Below are 14011 nucleotides of genomic sequence, written 5' to 3'. Positions count from 1 at the left end.
GATTATCGGAGGCTGAGCCGCTTCCACGTAGCTCTCTGTGCCGCCGCCAATCAGCTGTTGCTGCAGCTGGGGGCTGCTCGCTCCTCCCGTCCCGCTCGCTGTTGCTGCCGGCAGGGATCGGGCTGGGGAGGCTTTCCTCCGTTTTTGCGCTGATGGGGTGAGGGAGGCAGCTCTCCTTTTATGGGCCCTGGAGGGTCCCTCCTGCTGCGGCCGCTCCGGCACATCTGGCTGGAGGGCCTTATCAAAAAGGCAGCATTTTAAGCCGCATCTCCCTGTCTCTCCTTGCTGTGGCTGTTAATTTAGCACAGAAGGAGCATTTCTGTGCAACATGGGACTCCCCAAGGCACCTTATGCATAGACTGTGCCCATCGGACGCTGGCATCGCCTCTCGGCAGGACTCACATTTTTTAAATCCTGAAGAGGACATTGTTGGTGAGTCTTTCAGTTGTTAAACGGGTACTTAGCACCTTCTCTGTGCTGTTTTCCCCTTCCGATGGCCTGCCGCAGCAGGAGGGCTGATGGCCCTATGCTCCTGGCCTCCGGCGCTTGTTACTGGGACTGGATTGAAGCTGTCCCGCTTGTAGTTTGTTTGTTGCTTTTGTTTTTTTTTTTGCAAAAATAACAACCGGCTAACTTGCAGTAGCCTAAGTACTTGAAAAACTTTAAAGAAAAACAGTTAAAGTCATTGAATACGCTACTTGGCCTTAGCCTAGTTCGGATTCCGTCTGCAGCCGACGGCGGTTAAGAGCAACTGGCGGGGACCGGATCGCGCACATGGCCAGGAGCGCGCAAGGGAGCGGCGCACGCCGGCGCATGCGCGGTCCGGCAGAAACTGCTTGGAAGATCCGATCTGCGGCGCCAGGCAAGCCCAACACCTATTGTGGAGCACCCACAGGGACACTCGAAGAAGAATCACAAGTTTATTGGTGGCATCAAATTGAAATTGTGGGGAAATGTCTGGCGACAGAGTGGATGTTTTAATTGCATGAGCAAACCTTTCTATTTAAAGAACTACCATAACGGTGGAACAGGAAAAAAAAAATATTTGAAAGACAAAAGCCTAGTATTCAAGTTTTGCTGTGGAAACGTGTGTGTGTGTGTGTGGTTTTTTTTTTTTTTAAACCAAGTATTTAAATCTAAACTTTCATTAGATTACTGAATTCATATAACAGAAAATTCTGAAGCAGACAAACCTTTTGTCAAGGAGACAATCAGGAAGTCCACATTCACCTAAGAATCTCTCTCAACATTTTATGCTAACTTGGAGAGAAGAAACTAAGGGAGTTATCTCAATTGCTTAGAAGGCTCTATTGTGCACACTTTCAAAAGATCCACCCCCACCCCCCAACAGACTGGAGCAAGTATGAAACCAGCGAGGGGGAGGGGAAGGGGTGAAGTCTTATGAAGAAGAGAAACACTTTTGATACCCATGTCTTAATTTTAAAATGTGAATTCATACCTCCCATTGCAAGTGAGGTGGGATGTTTCTGATCTGAAGTTTCCGACTCCTGCAGACAAATTAAAGAAAATAGTTAAAAAAATAGAAAAAGCAACATTAACAGCAAAAAGTGTACATTTAGGTGTATTTTCTAATAAATTAGGCAGAACTAGGTCCACAGTATACAAAAGACAAAGGAAAGGGAAGAAGTCAAATCAAAACCATAGCAAGTCCAAGTCCAAACTGTAATAGTAATATTTGTTTTCTATTTGGCAGCTGTAACCTTTCATAAAAGTGTGTAGCTTGAAAGCTATTTTAAATTTAAATATTTTCCAGACACGTGAGTATCTAGCTCTCTGTATGCAAAAGCATACAAAACCTACTCATTTCCCATCCCTCACTCTTTGAGAAAAAAATAAACTACGCGATGAGGTTTCTAAGCAGAAACTTCAAATATTTACAGCCTCCCACAGCCCTGCAATAAAAATAAATAAATAGGTTTGGTTAAAGAACTTGCCTAACTGATCATATTTTAACATCTAAATTCCTGACATTCTTTGCTTCTAAAGTGGAAATCAATAAACTAGTTCATTATATTTTCACTTCAAATGTATATTAGTGTTCAGTCACTAATCTAGTCAACAAAAAAAAATTTATTTCAAAGTACAATAGCAAAGCCCAGTAACATTTTGACTAGATTCATGGCCAAATCCTTTGTCTTCTCCCTTCCCCCAGTGCAAGAGAACAAAAAAATGCCAGAGATGCCACATAGCCCCTGGGATTCTTAAGAATGTGTAGATTAATACAGTTCTAGCTGTACTCAGGTAGAGTGCACGTGAATGTCTGCAGGTCTGTCTGTGGCCAGTTAAGTTCCTCTTGCAAGAAATCATGAAATTTGATACCACTGTTCTTTAAAAAGAATCCCTTAAAGCTCTCTGGAGTGGAGAATAAGGGTGCAAATAAGTCTTCGTTGGCTAAGAATGGCTGAAGAAACTTTTACGCCTCAGAATACAACACAGTTCAAGCATATACAATTTTGCTTTTGAATGTTTAAAAGTTCTAAGCTGGTTTATTAAGAATGTGCTTTTGTATTGAAGTTTCAGGGTGTGGCCAAAAAAAAAAGCAGGTTTTGAAAAATAAAAACCAGACTGGCAAGTAATCTTTTATGACAAAGCAGATAATCCTCACTTTTATGAGCAGTCTTGCCTAACAATAGCATTGAAGGCACGCTTTTCATCTATGCCAATTTCTGATAGAACTGACTCCTCCTCCCATCCTCACCTCTCCAGGCTAGTTTTTACATCTTGAAATACTCTGTCCAAAAGGACGCATCTAAAAAGCAAATTCCGATAGTATCCTGAACATGTCTGGTGTATGAATTTTCCCCTCCAAATGCAATACCCAGGCCCACTATTCTAGCTGTACTGTGTGAATAGCCCACTGCCACATTGTGTATGTTGGACAAGCAATTAAATTGATGAAAATAACTATCTTCTCAAAAAAAGTTAATTTGGAAGATGAACAGATACCACTGAGTGCAATGTAACTGTAAAAGTACTTTGTATATATCTATTTTAAATTGGGAAAAACAAAATTTGGTCACCCTGATGGGACTTCACAGTGAAGTGGACAGAATAAAAGTGGTCTCCAGTAAATATTAATGAACACAAAAATATAAATCAGAGCCCTGAATTTTGAGTTTCCAAGATTTCCAAAGTCTGCTGGCAATATTCTGCTGCTGAAACACCACCAATGTGAGCAATGCACAACATGGAGAAATCTTTGCAATCTCACGCGACTTTAAAGGCTTTTCTTAATATGGTTAAACAGTCCAGCATGGCCAAAACAGTCGTACTCATTACACCACACCAACAGTAACACTGAACACATGAATGTATATTTTACAGTCAAGTCTGTAACCACCATATCAAGTACTAGAATGTTTCGAGGCAAAGTTATCTACATGTTCTATGTGTTTCAAACTGAGATATGGTGTTTTAGTCTTGCTCATTTGTAGATTCCAATTAAAATCCACCAGAGGGTTCTAGGTAAGCATCACTACTTGCTCCAGAAGCACCTAAAATGTACCTGCTAGACACACCACATACCATCAACAGGTCTCTCTAGAAGTGTTCAACTCCAGATACAAAAAACTAGGCAAGAGTTATTATGAATGCATATCAGCCAGTGAATTTCAAGCACACCATTTCTTCCTCCTATTTTATCTAGCAAGAAAACTCCATGTTTCTTCCATTTTACCTCAAAGCACAAGACATATCATAAAACCAGATTTAGCCCTTTATTCATGACCTCTTTTGCCACGTCTCAATTTTTAAGCTACCAGAGACAAGACAAAAAAAAAGATGAAAGTTATCTTGGCCAGTCATTTTATTAGCACACCAAGATTATAAGCATTTAGGATGAAAATGTAAAGAAAAAAGACCACATTCCTAAATGACCAGATGCCCTATCATTTGTGGAAGTGGGGAAAAAAAAGTGGGAGGGACAGGAAACTGACAGCTCACCTCCAAAAGGTAAATCTTCATGCTATGCACGTCCAAATTTAGAACATCACTACCATGTGAAATGTCACATTTTTTAAATGAACACTGCACACTTATGACAGAGGTAGCCATGTTAGTCTGTAGCTTTGAGAACAACAAGAAGTCTTGTGGCACCTTATAGACTAGCAGATATTTTGGAGCATAAGCTTTTGTGGGCAAAGACCTGCTTCATCAAGTTTAAAGCAAGCTCAGTAAAATCAGCTGTACCATCCAGCAGCCACCCTCCAAATGTAACTGCCTAACTTCAACTCTTTTGTCTGCCAACACCAACGGTGCTTTGACATCACCTAGTTTTTCTTCGCAAAAATAAAAAAAAGTCAGAGGGGAATCCTTTTACTGTTGTGTTGTAGTAGATGCAGTAAGAGTACTCAAAGTTCAGCTCAAACCCAGAGTCATCACGAACTAATGTGACAGGAGAGATGTGGAAACTTCCTACTCCAATACAGAAAATGGGCACAAAGAGGCTATTTCTTTGAAGTAAAAATATATAAGGCTTCTCAAAAAAAACTAAACAATGAGAGAAAATAAAAAAAGTGGAGAAATTATGCCATAGAGCAGCCTTACAAGGGATCAGAAACATTCATTCAACGATAAATCTGATTCTCTCTCGGCAGCTCATACTTGGACAGGACTGTAACTACCACCGCTGTTATACACTGACAACATTGTACAGCTTGTCATACCAATAAAATATTACTGAATTACCTTCATCTGATCTGCGTACACACTCCCATGCAGGATCACCATGCAACTTTACTTCAGTAACTTCTGAGAAAGCAGCATGAATCAAACCACAGGCACCATCTGTCAAAATGGTCCATATTAAGGGACAAGTCCTGGTTACTGATTTCAGAGAGACAACATTATCGAGCTTTATGAGAGCAGGATTTTCCTCTGAGGAAACACACACTTTAGGGTGCTTACAGTGTGGAATTCTCATTTTAAAAAAGAGACACCTCAATTGCAGTGGGGAACAGAAGTCCGAATCTCATTCCAGAGACATTTCCTATTTCAATAATTATCAGCTCGCCACATCCCTTCTAAATACTGCTGCTCTCTTTGAAAAGGTAGAGCATGCTAGGTTTTAATATTGCAATGTCTCCTGGGTCTTGCTCAGTCACTTGCGCTATATATGTTAATATTTAGGCCATCTGCAAGTCACCCAGTATTCAAAGAAAGTTACAGATTCAATAAGCAAAACCTTAATAAAATTAAGAATGAGTTTTGGTGCTAACCTAACACCAACACCACGTGGGCATCTTAAAATCGATCTAAGTCAGTGAGACCAATTTTCTCTTGTTCACTTAAGTTACACTATCAAACATATGTATCTGATCCTAAGTAATGTGCAGTTCAGATAGTTTACATCTAACTTTTGAAAAGCATGTTCATTTCTCTCTCAAAATACATACAACAGCCCTCTACTGGAGAAGATTAAATACATAAAGCTTTACTTCCTGTACTAGGCTTGCTCCAAAACTGCAGCTGAAGCAAAGAACAAGATACACTCTCACACTTTCATTTCAAATTGCACTTTTGGTGGGGTGTTGGAAACTGGATCCAAATACAAGTGTCAGTGGTGAACTGAAGAAGGGTTTTAAACAGATTTATATTGTGCCCACATCAATTTTATATGCTTACAGATTTCACTGTGCTCACTGACAGAAAATTGCATGACTTAATACAGATTACTCAACCAATAAAGCAACTGATGTACCTTAGAACAAACTTCAGAAGGGGGGCATAGTTAAACCATGTTTTGGGATGGCACCATGCTTGTGGCCATGGAGAACCCCACAGGTTTATTATATATATATATATATATATATATAAAATTGGAGATACACATCTCATAGAACTGGAAGGGACCTCAGGAGATCACCTAGTCCAGTCCCCTGCCCCCTTGGCAGGGCCAAGTGCCATCCCTTACATCTATATGCCCCAATCCCTGTCCCTAAATGGCCTCCTCAAAGATTTAACTCACAACCCCGGGTTTAGCAGGCCAATGCTCAAACCACTCAGCTATCCCTCCCACAGCACTAAGCAAAGACTGGCAAGGAAAGGAAACATTGAAAGTGATTTGCTCCTCTCACATCCCGCAAACTTCTTTTGTGGTGAAGGTGCTCAAACTCTAACAAGGCACATATCTCTAGCTTAAATAAATTATAACATTCTCATTCCAGTATGGTGAATGGGGTAATGTCTGTCCAAAGAAAGTTCAGAGAAGAAGATTTGAGTTTTTTTGTTGTTGGTTTTTGGGAGAAGGGAGGATGGCAAGACTAAGATATTACTGTGCAAGTGTTTTTAAAAAGAATACCAAAAACCAGCTCCTACTTTTGCTCAGCACTCCCAGTCTTTCTATCCAGCATTTTATAGGAACTCAAAAAAGATTGTGGTTCTATACCACCATCGTGCACATAACAGCCTTTTACAAACACTTTCCATCAAAAAAAAAAAAAAAACCACCACGAGTTCCCTACCACAAAGAGTTTATATGTGAGCTGTTTTGTGAATTATTGTGTAGTTGTAGATATAGTGCAATGTTCATCCATTCAATCTGGTTAACAACCAGACAGAACAAAAATATATAGATTATGTTAGTAGTGTCCAAGCGAAAGATGTTGACATAAACCCACAGCATTTCAAATAAAAAATGGTTTTCCATGCAAGACAAAAATGACTCCGTATATCTGAATGGGTCACAAGTTTTCTAGTCTTCTCTAAAGATCTATAAATTTAATTCAACTCAACTACAAGTCATTCAACTTCAAACAAAGTTGAAAATAAGTTGTCTTGATTTATGCATTCAAGAAATGTGTGAAGAATGGAAGAATAATTAATTTCAGTTGTGCCTATTTAGAACTGATAAACTACAACCACCCATCTCTTATTTTACTAAATTACCTGAACAAACAGGACCTGGCAAAAAGCCCTGAACAGTATTTTAAAATTTTAAGTTGATATTTGTTACAAATAGTGATGGTGTAATAAAGGACTTGAGTAGTTAAAAAGCTCTCCAGATTTTTGAACTGGATTAACCTGACACAATCATTGTAAAGCAAACTATTCGTGTACCCATACAGCAAACTCCTGTTAATGAATCAGCCTTCAAAATGATTTTGATAGTTGACAAAAAGCCATACATTTATTTTTATTTTACACCTACTGTTTAGTCATAAAACAAGAGTGATATTAATAACCATTTTAATTCACTCTGTAGGGGTTTTTCTTTTTAAAAGAAGATACTCTATCTACACAGTGCGTAATGCTTCTCTCACAAATCATTTCAGCCACTGTGACAGCAAACGTACTACCAATTCACATCAGTGGGGAGGGAGAACCAGGCCCACATTCAAATATTACAAAGTTAGTTATTCACAAGAACACACAATATTCTCTGTATGGAACATATAGAGCGGGCCACACCAAACACTAACATAGCACCACAACAAGGAGTGGGGAGGGTTTAAGGTAGCAATGGAATAATTCTTGTAATTAATAGACCCAATTTGCTAGCCAGTTAACCCAGGTAAGATTTTTTTTTTTTAAAGGAATTAAATATTAACTAACTATACAAGACAAGCAAAAAACCAAGATCCTTCGAATCAAGAGCGAATAAATGCTCTTGATTTTAAAGACACCTATCACCTTCAAATACTATATGAGTCACCATATTAGTTATTTGCTCCTAATGAGTGGTTTGGGATTGGGGGAGGGGAGGAGGAAATCAAATATTGTTTTCATTTCCCTTTGCTAAAAGCAGAATTACACTGGTAGCTTTTAAATATACACACACTTGAGATTGTTACCCTGGAAACTATGTTTAGAAGTGACAAATGGCTAGTGAAGATTTTACATTTTTTCTGTAAAAAGCTCAGCAATTTGTGTATTTTGATGAAACAAGTTAAGGGTAATAATTGCTGTATTTTGCCTAATTTGGCCCATAAACTCTTAAGTCCAACCAAAATGCTTGCCAAAAAAGGAAATACTAGGTAACAGGCTTCAGATATTTAAGTTGTCTACATTATAATATTGTTACTAGTGAAGATTTTTTTTTAAACAATGAAGTATTTTTCCTTCAAATTCCAGGCAAACTAGTTTAATCAAAGTGTTCAAAAAGAGAGAGCTGCTAAGCAGAAGTAGCTTCTCTAGCTACCTAGACATACTACAGCATATTTGTTTCGCTGGAAAAGGACATCCTTGAACTTCAAAACCTACTGCCACAATTCAGATTTAAAATACTATTGCTCACACAAATGAAGGCCTAGAAAACAATGTGTGTTATGTAGATACTGTACTTCCCCAGCCCTACCTAAAGAACACCACGTACCATCACTTTTTGCAGAACAGGAAGGGTTTTAAAGTTTCAACGAAGATCTCTGACAACTTGAAGCATGCAAGATTTAAATTTGAGGATCTGATTCTAATCGCACACGATACACCCTACATCTCTCGTTTTCCTTCTGCACCCAACCACAGAAGCAGCTTTGGAGAAATGTATACACATATATATGCAACAGTCAAGATAAAAAATATGGCCCTTATGTTGTCTTCTGAAGAGACATTTCCTCCTTACAAAAAAAAAAAAGTTTCAAGGTGTGATCAACTGTTTCCCCTACACCCTTAAGTGAGCTTGGATCTCTCCATCAGAGATTTTAAGAGTAACCGTGTAGGACTTGTACGGCCAATGTTATATATAATCTCCATTCTTATATCAAATGCCACCAGCCATGCTACTTGACACCAGCAGAGAAATTTAGTTTCAGCCTGGACTTATATTAGAAAGGAGAAATCTTTTGGGTTATGAAAGACCAACCCCCTCTCCCCCATCCCCTCTTAACAACTAGATTTTTGAGAACGCAAGTTGTTGGAATGCATGAAACCTAAAGGTTATTCTTGATCAAACGTGTCCAAATTAGCTCAGACTGGACATAAACCTGTATTCCTTATTTTTTTAAAAAGCAAATTAAATAGGCTTTCAATTAAGGCCACTTCAAGACATAATTTTAACTATTTTTCATACTTCTGATTAGACTGCAGTATATATTTGTCAATTCAAGTGTGGACCATAGATTTAATATGGAAAATAATCAGTATTACCATATTTCAACTTAAATGCAGTTATTTAAAGAAAGATACTTGCATCTTCCAGGAGTTTTACCATAAGTAAATATTGTTTCACAAATTTAAGTTATTTAAAAATTGATTATACCACTACACTGATGCTGTGGTGAGTTCCACCATCCAACAGTAAGAACATGGTCTTGAATTTTGCAACCACGGAGTTTTTAAATGTATCTGAGGCATGCTACTTCACAGTTCCCCCAGACCAGGGGTTGGCAACCAAAATAGCAAGAGGAGCCATTTTTTCCAATTCGGTGAAAAACTCAATAATTCACGAACTGCAATGCATGTGAATATGAGACAGTCCTTGATAAATAATGTCAAACCAGACTTATTTTAAGAGCAGCGCACACACAATGATTTGTAATGTGATACATGTTGACTGCAGAATGTTGACAAGCTTTTTACATATTCTACTTCCTCACACTTTACATGATTCTCTCATTCTGGAGGACGCAAGGGGGAATTATCCAATGATTTGAGATCATATATTGTTTGCTATTTAGATAAGAGTTGTTCACTTTGGGGCTACTAGACATTCACTGTTTATTGAAAGTAAAATCAGGAGGTTTTTTTTTTTTTTTTTTGCTTTGCAATTACAGCACTGGGAGCCACAAAAGTCCTTAAAGAGCCGCTTGCAGCTCCAAAGCCAAAGGCTGCTGACTCCTGCCCTAGACCCCGCTTCTTTATAGAAGTTGCAAGTTTATTGAAAGACACTGTTTCTCCCTGCTCCACCCTCACATAAACAACTTAGTTCATTTTTGTGAGCGAATGCTTTAAAATTACACACACTTCTGCTACTTCTCCTCTCACTCTCCACCAACTGGTATCCAGATCATGTTAAGCTGCCCACCTAAAGAACCAAACACCACTTACCTTTTACAAGCAGAAATATAGCTTGATCCTCCTAGTCTGGCAACCTCAGGACCTGCCTGGTGCTGGATGAGAGAATTTACCAGACCATGAGGTTCAACGTTATCCAGCAGCATTACCAACACTTCCACTGTTTACTGGGCTCATAGAAGACATTTGGGGGGTAAATTAGAGCTAAAGTAATAGCACAGAACACTGAGCACCAGGACTGATGGCTATAAACAAACTTTGAGACCACAAGAATCATGGACACACCCACAACAAGTATGTCATCCAGCTATCTTAAACAAACAAAAAAACCACACTAGATTACAGATATTGCTGGCTGAGAGAGCTCTAGATTAGAGAGGTTCAATCTGTACAACTGCAAAAATGTAAAAAAAAATTTTTATGAACAGGGTGACCATATCTCCCTGTCCCAAATACAGGACAGGGAGATATGGGGGGAGGGGTGTCTCCTACAAGCCTTGGGGAGCCATGAAGGAGGCAGGACCACTGGCCCTCCCCAGGAGCCAGAGGCAAGCACAGCAGCTGCCCATGCCTCCTTGAGGCTCAGGGAAGTGACTCCCGCCAGCAGCTGCATCTGCACAGCTGCTGGCAGAAAAGGTGGGGCAAAGGGGACAGCCCAAATACGGGACAATGAGTCCCTTTTAAAAAAATAAAGCTGGAACATCTTTTTGGCATCCCAAATACAGGACCATTTCACCCAATACAGGATGGATGGTCACCTTATTTATGAACCATCTTAACTGCATAGACTTTAAATTCTTTAACACACAGTGTTAATCTTCTCTCCTTCTTCCTCCCTGTCTTTTTTTTTTTTTTTAATTAAAAAACCACCCATGTTAACAGTTTTTATCCCTTGAATATTTTAAGGGTGCTGCTGGTGATGAGACTATCAGCATTTCCATTACAAACCCAGTTTTTACAGGATTTGTATCAGCCACAAGAAGCCGCTCCAACATGAAACTTGCATATACAGAGAGCCTTTACTGCAAAGTGTATATATCCAGTTTGAAGGGGCTGTGTGAAAAGAAGGGAGGCATTTATAATCCTCACTAGCAAGTTCAACTATTTTTATACTACAAGAGGGCAAAAAGTCATCTAAGCACATATGAAAGTCATTTGTGGGTGAATATAGGCACTAATGCCTGTAATTAAAAAAGCCAACAAGTTTCTTTCTTCAAAGTCAGCTACCGGACATAGTCAGAACATCTATTCCACAAGTGTTCTCAGAGAAGATAGAGCGCACGTACATCCTTTAGCTAGGCACGATATCCACAATTATGTCCATCAATATCAATTGATTTAACTAACTGACAATGGCTGTAAACACTGGTCCAAAAAAGAGGAGGGAAGGAAGGGTAAAATGATGTGGGATTAAATCAGGAACAATGAGTCAATGAACTGTCCTGAAGACAAGCTGAACAACCAAGGAGTGCAACAATTCTCATAGTTAAAAACTTTCTGTTTGAAGTATTACCAATCCCAATAGCTTCAGAAATCCTGATCTGGGCTTAAATACATTTGCCTCTGGGGTCTTGGCCTTTAATGTCACATTTTCAAGTTTTCCTTCACAATTGTAAGGGCTAGAAACTTTTTACAATGGACTCAAAGTCTCTCACACATTACATGACACCAGAATCAAGGGCTTTGAGAAAAAACAGTGTGAGACTAGCAATACAATCATAAATATTGGCCACAAACTTTTCTGCTCTTCAGGCTCCACAGTTATTTTGATTGCCTTAACTAATACAAATGATTCAAATCTAAGATGACACCTCTAAACAAATCTCTATTTAAAGTGAATTAAAAATAGCTCAATGTAGAACACCTGCCTTAAAATACCCCACCACCCCGTCAGAGTATACGAAGGTTGGTTTGTTTGTATACATCAGTGATACTCGGACTGCAACTTAGGAGCCACAAGCTGCTTTTCAATCTGTTTGAAGCACATGATATTGAAACATTGTGTGGTGTAATTATTAACCAACCTACACCAAAATGGATAGATGATACAGTAGATTGGTGTGGAGCTAGTCTACAGAAACTAAGCCACTCTGCACTGGAGAGGGAAAGATGGAAGTAGATAGTGAGAGAGGCAGACACCAATGGGCACTGAGCCCACAGTTACTGATGATGATGAGGAACCTACACCAAGGATGATCCTTTTACTAGTTGATCAAATAATATTTCATAAGGCATTTTCCTATGAGCTTTTTAGAAACACATTAAATATCTCCTATCATACTGTTTAAATAGGAACATACAGCACTATCGTAAATGAAAGAGAATTCACAATGCTGATGCTCTTTTAGGTAATGCTGATCACTATTTGGCTACTGAACCACTGAGGTTACAGTATCACTGTTCTACACAAACTCATTGTCCTTTTTCAGAAGGATAGCAATTCTCTCTCATGTTTCTCATCCCTGACAAAGACAGGAAACTAAAGCCCTGATTCTGGAATGATGGAAAACCACTAGACTCCACTTGACTACACAGGGAAGACTATGGGTGTTTTCCAACGCTCAAACAAGTATTAGGTGTTGTAACAAAAGTGGATAAACATTTGGGAAAAAGCAGTTAGAAGTAGAAATTCACATTTGGGAGAATATGGTATTTGCCATGACATTTTAGGATATGTTTACCTCTGATAAAGGTGTAAAATTCTAATTTAATTGGGCAGCACCTCGTTCAGATTACTTTGACTACATGACAAAAATCTTAAAAATCTTAATATTTTGAATATTCAGACTTTTTTTTAAAGAATTAGCAACAAAGGAAAACTAAGAGCAGCATTTAGGAAGACTGAGTTATTCAAAACACTATATTTAAGGTACTAACAATATTAGTAAATATATTTTAGGTTCTACCCCAACTAAAAATCACCTCTGATAACTGGAAGTCTCAGCCAACAAGACAAGTTGTGGAAGTATAGTTGTATGGATTAATGTACATGCTTTTTTGTGTTCCTTATGTTTTAAAGCCTCCTTATTTAACTACAAGAGTAACTATATTAATTTCTGCTAGCTGTGCATTTAAAAAACACACTGTATTTGGTTAATGATCTAATGGTTAAACAAGGTAAACTAAAAACCTCTATAGCTGTTTATGTGCAGATCAAAATTTAATTTTTCTATACAATATTTTCTAAAATAGATGATTAACTGGATTTATTATATTTGGTAATAGTTAACTATCCTCCTTCCTTCCCACTTGTACTCTCTAATCTTCCAAGAAGAAAAAATAAGGAACTGGGGGGGGCTACTGTTAGCTCTTCTAGGACTCTAAACTAGACCACGTTTCACATAATTTTGCACTTCACCTACCCTGCACACAGAAGAGATTGCCTGGTAAATTAACCAGGAAGATTTCATAAACAGGTTTGGGAGTTTTATTTAAAACCAAGTTTGACCCAGACATTTGCACACAAACTGTTCAGCACTGCAGAACCTTACAAAAACACACACTAATGACTAAGAAGAGAACTATTGTAAATGATTAGCTACTTCACAAAATTCAGTAAGCAAAACAAAATTAAAACAAGCCAATGCATCACAAATAGTTTGTATACTTTATCATTAGTTGGTGATAATGCTTTAGTAACTGTTCTATAACTAATTATTGTAGAAACACTAAAATCTAATAATTGTAAAAGGAAACAGCATCTGCTTATTGCTCCTCTTAAGGGCCAAATTCAATTGTGCCACCAAACTGAAATCTATTTTAAATGAACTTAAATAACTGCATGTCTCTTTGCTACCCTCAACTATATTAACTCTTTGAAACAGATACCCAAACAAAAGCAATGATTCTCTAGCCTGAGTTTTATACAGAAAAGAATTAAGAACTTTTTATCAAAAAAAAGCCAGCCAGCTTAGAAGTTTACAGACTGTCATTTTTAACCTAGAAGGCCACTGTTTTCTCTTGTTAGAAACCTCAACTGACTGTAGCTGTGTTTTAGACTGGTTAATGACTAGTGTATGACTTATGGAAGGGACAGATTAGC

General features: G+C 38.3%; 1 protein-coding gene across 1 annotated transcript in view; it reads right to left on the bottom strand.

Moving 5' to 3' along the window:
* The window catches only part of IGF2BP3 (insulin like growth factor 2 mRNA binding protein 3), a 187652-nt gene that overhangs the window by 158107 nt on the left and 15534 nt on the right, over window positions 1–14011 (bottom strand). The window contains exon 3 of the mRNA XM_074984636.1: window positions 1460–1508. Coding sequence (XP_074840737.1) covers window positions 1460–1508 — 49 coding nt within the window. The remainder of the gene's footprint in view (window positions 1–1459; window positions 1509–14011) is intronic.

The sequence above is a fragment of the Carettochelys insculpta genome, chromosome 2 (genome assembly GCF_033958435.1).
Source record: "Carettochelys insculpta isolate YL-2023 chromosome 2, ASM3395843v1, whole genome shotgun sequence".
NCBI classification, from domain to species: Eukaryota; Metazoa; Chordata; order Testudines; family Carettochelyidae; genus Carettochelys; species Carettochelys insculpta.
The sequence above is the reverse complement of the archived record's forward strand: the minus strand, read 5'-3'. Positions and strand labels throughout refer to the sequence as shown.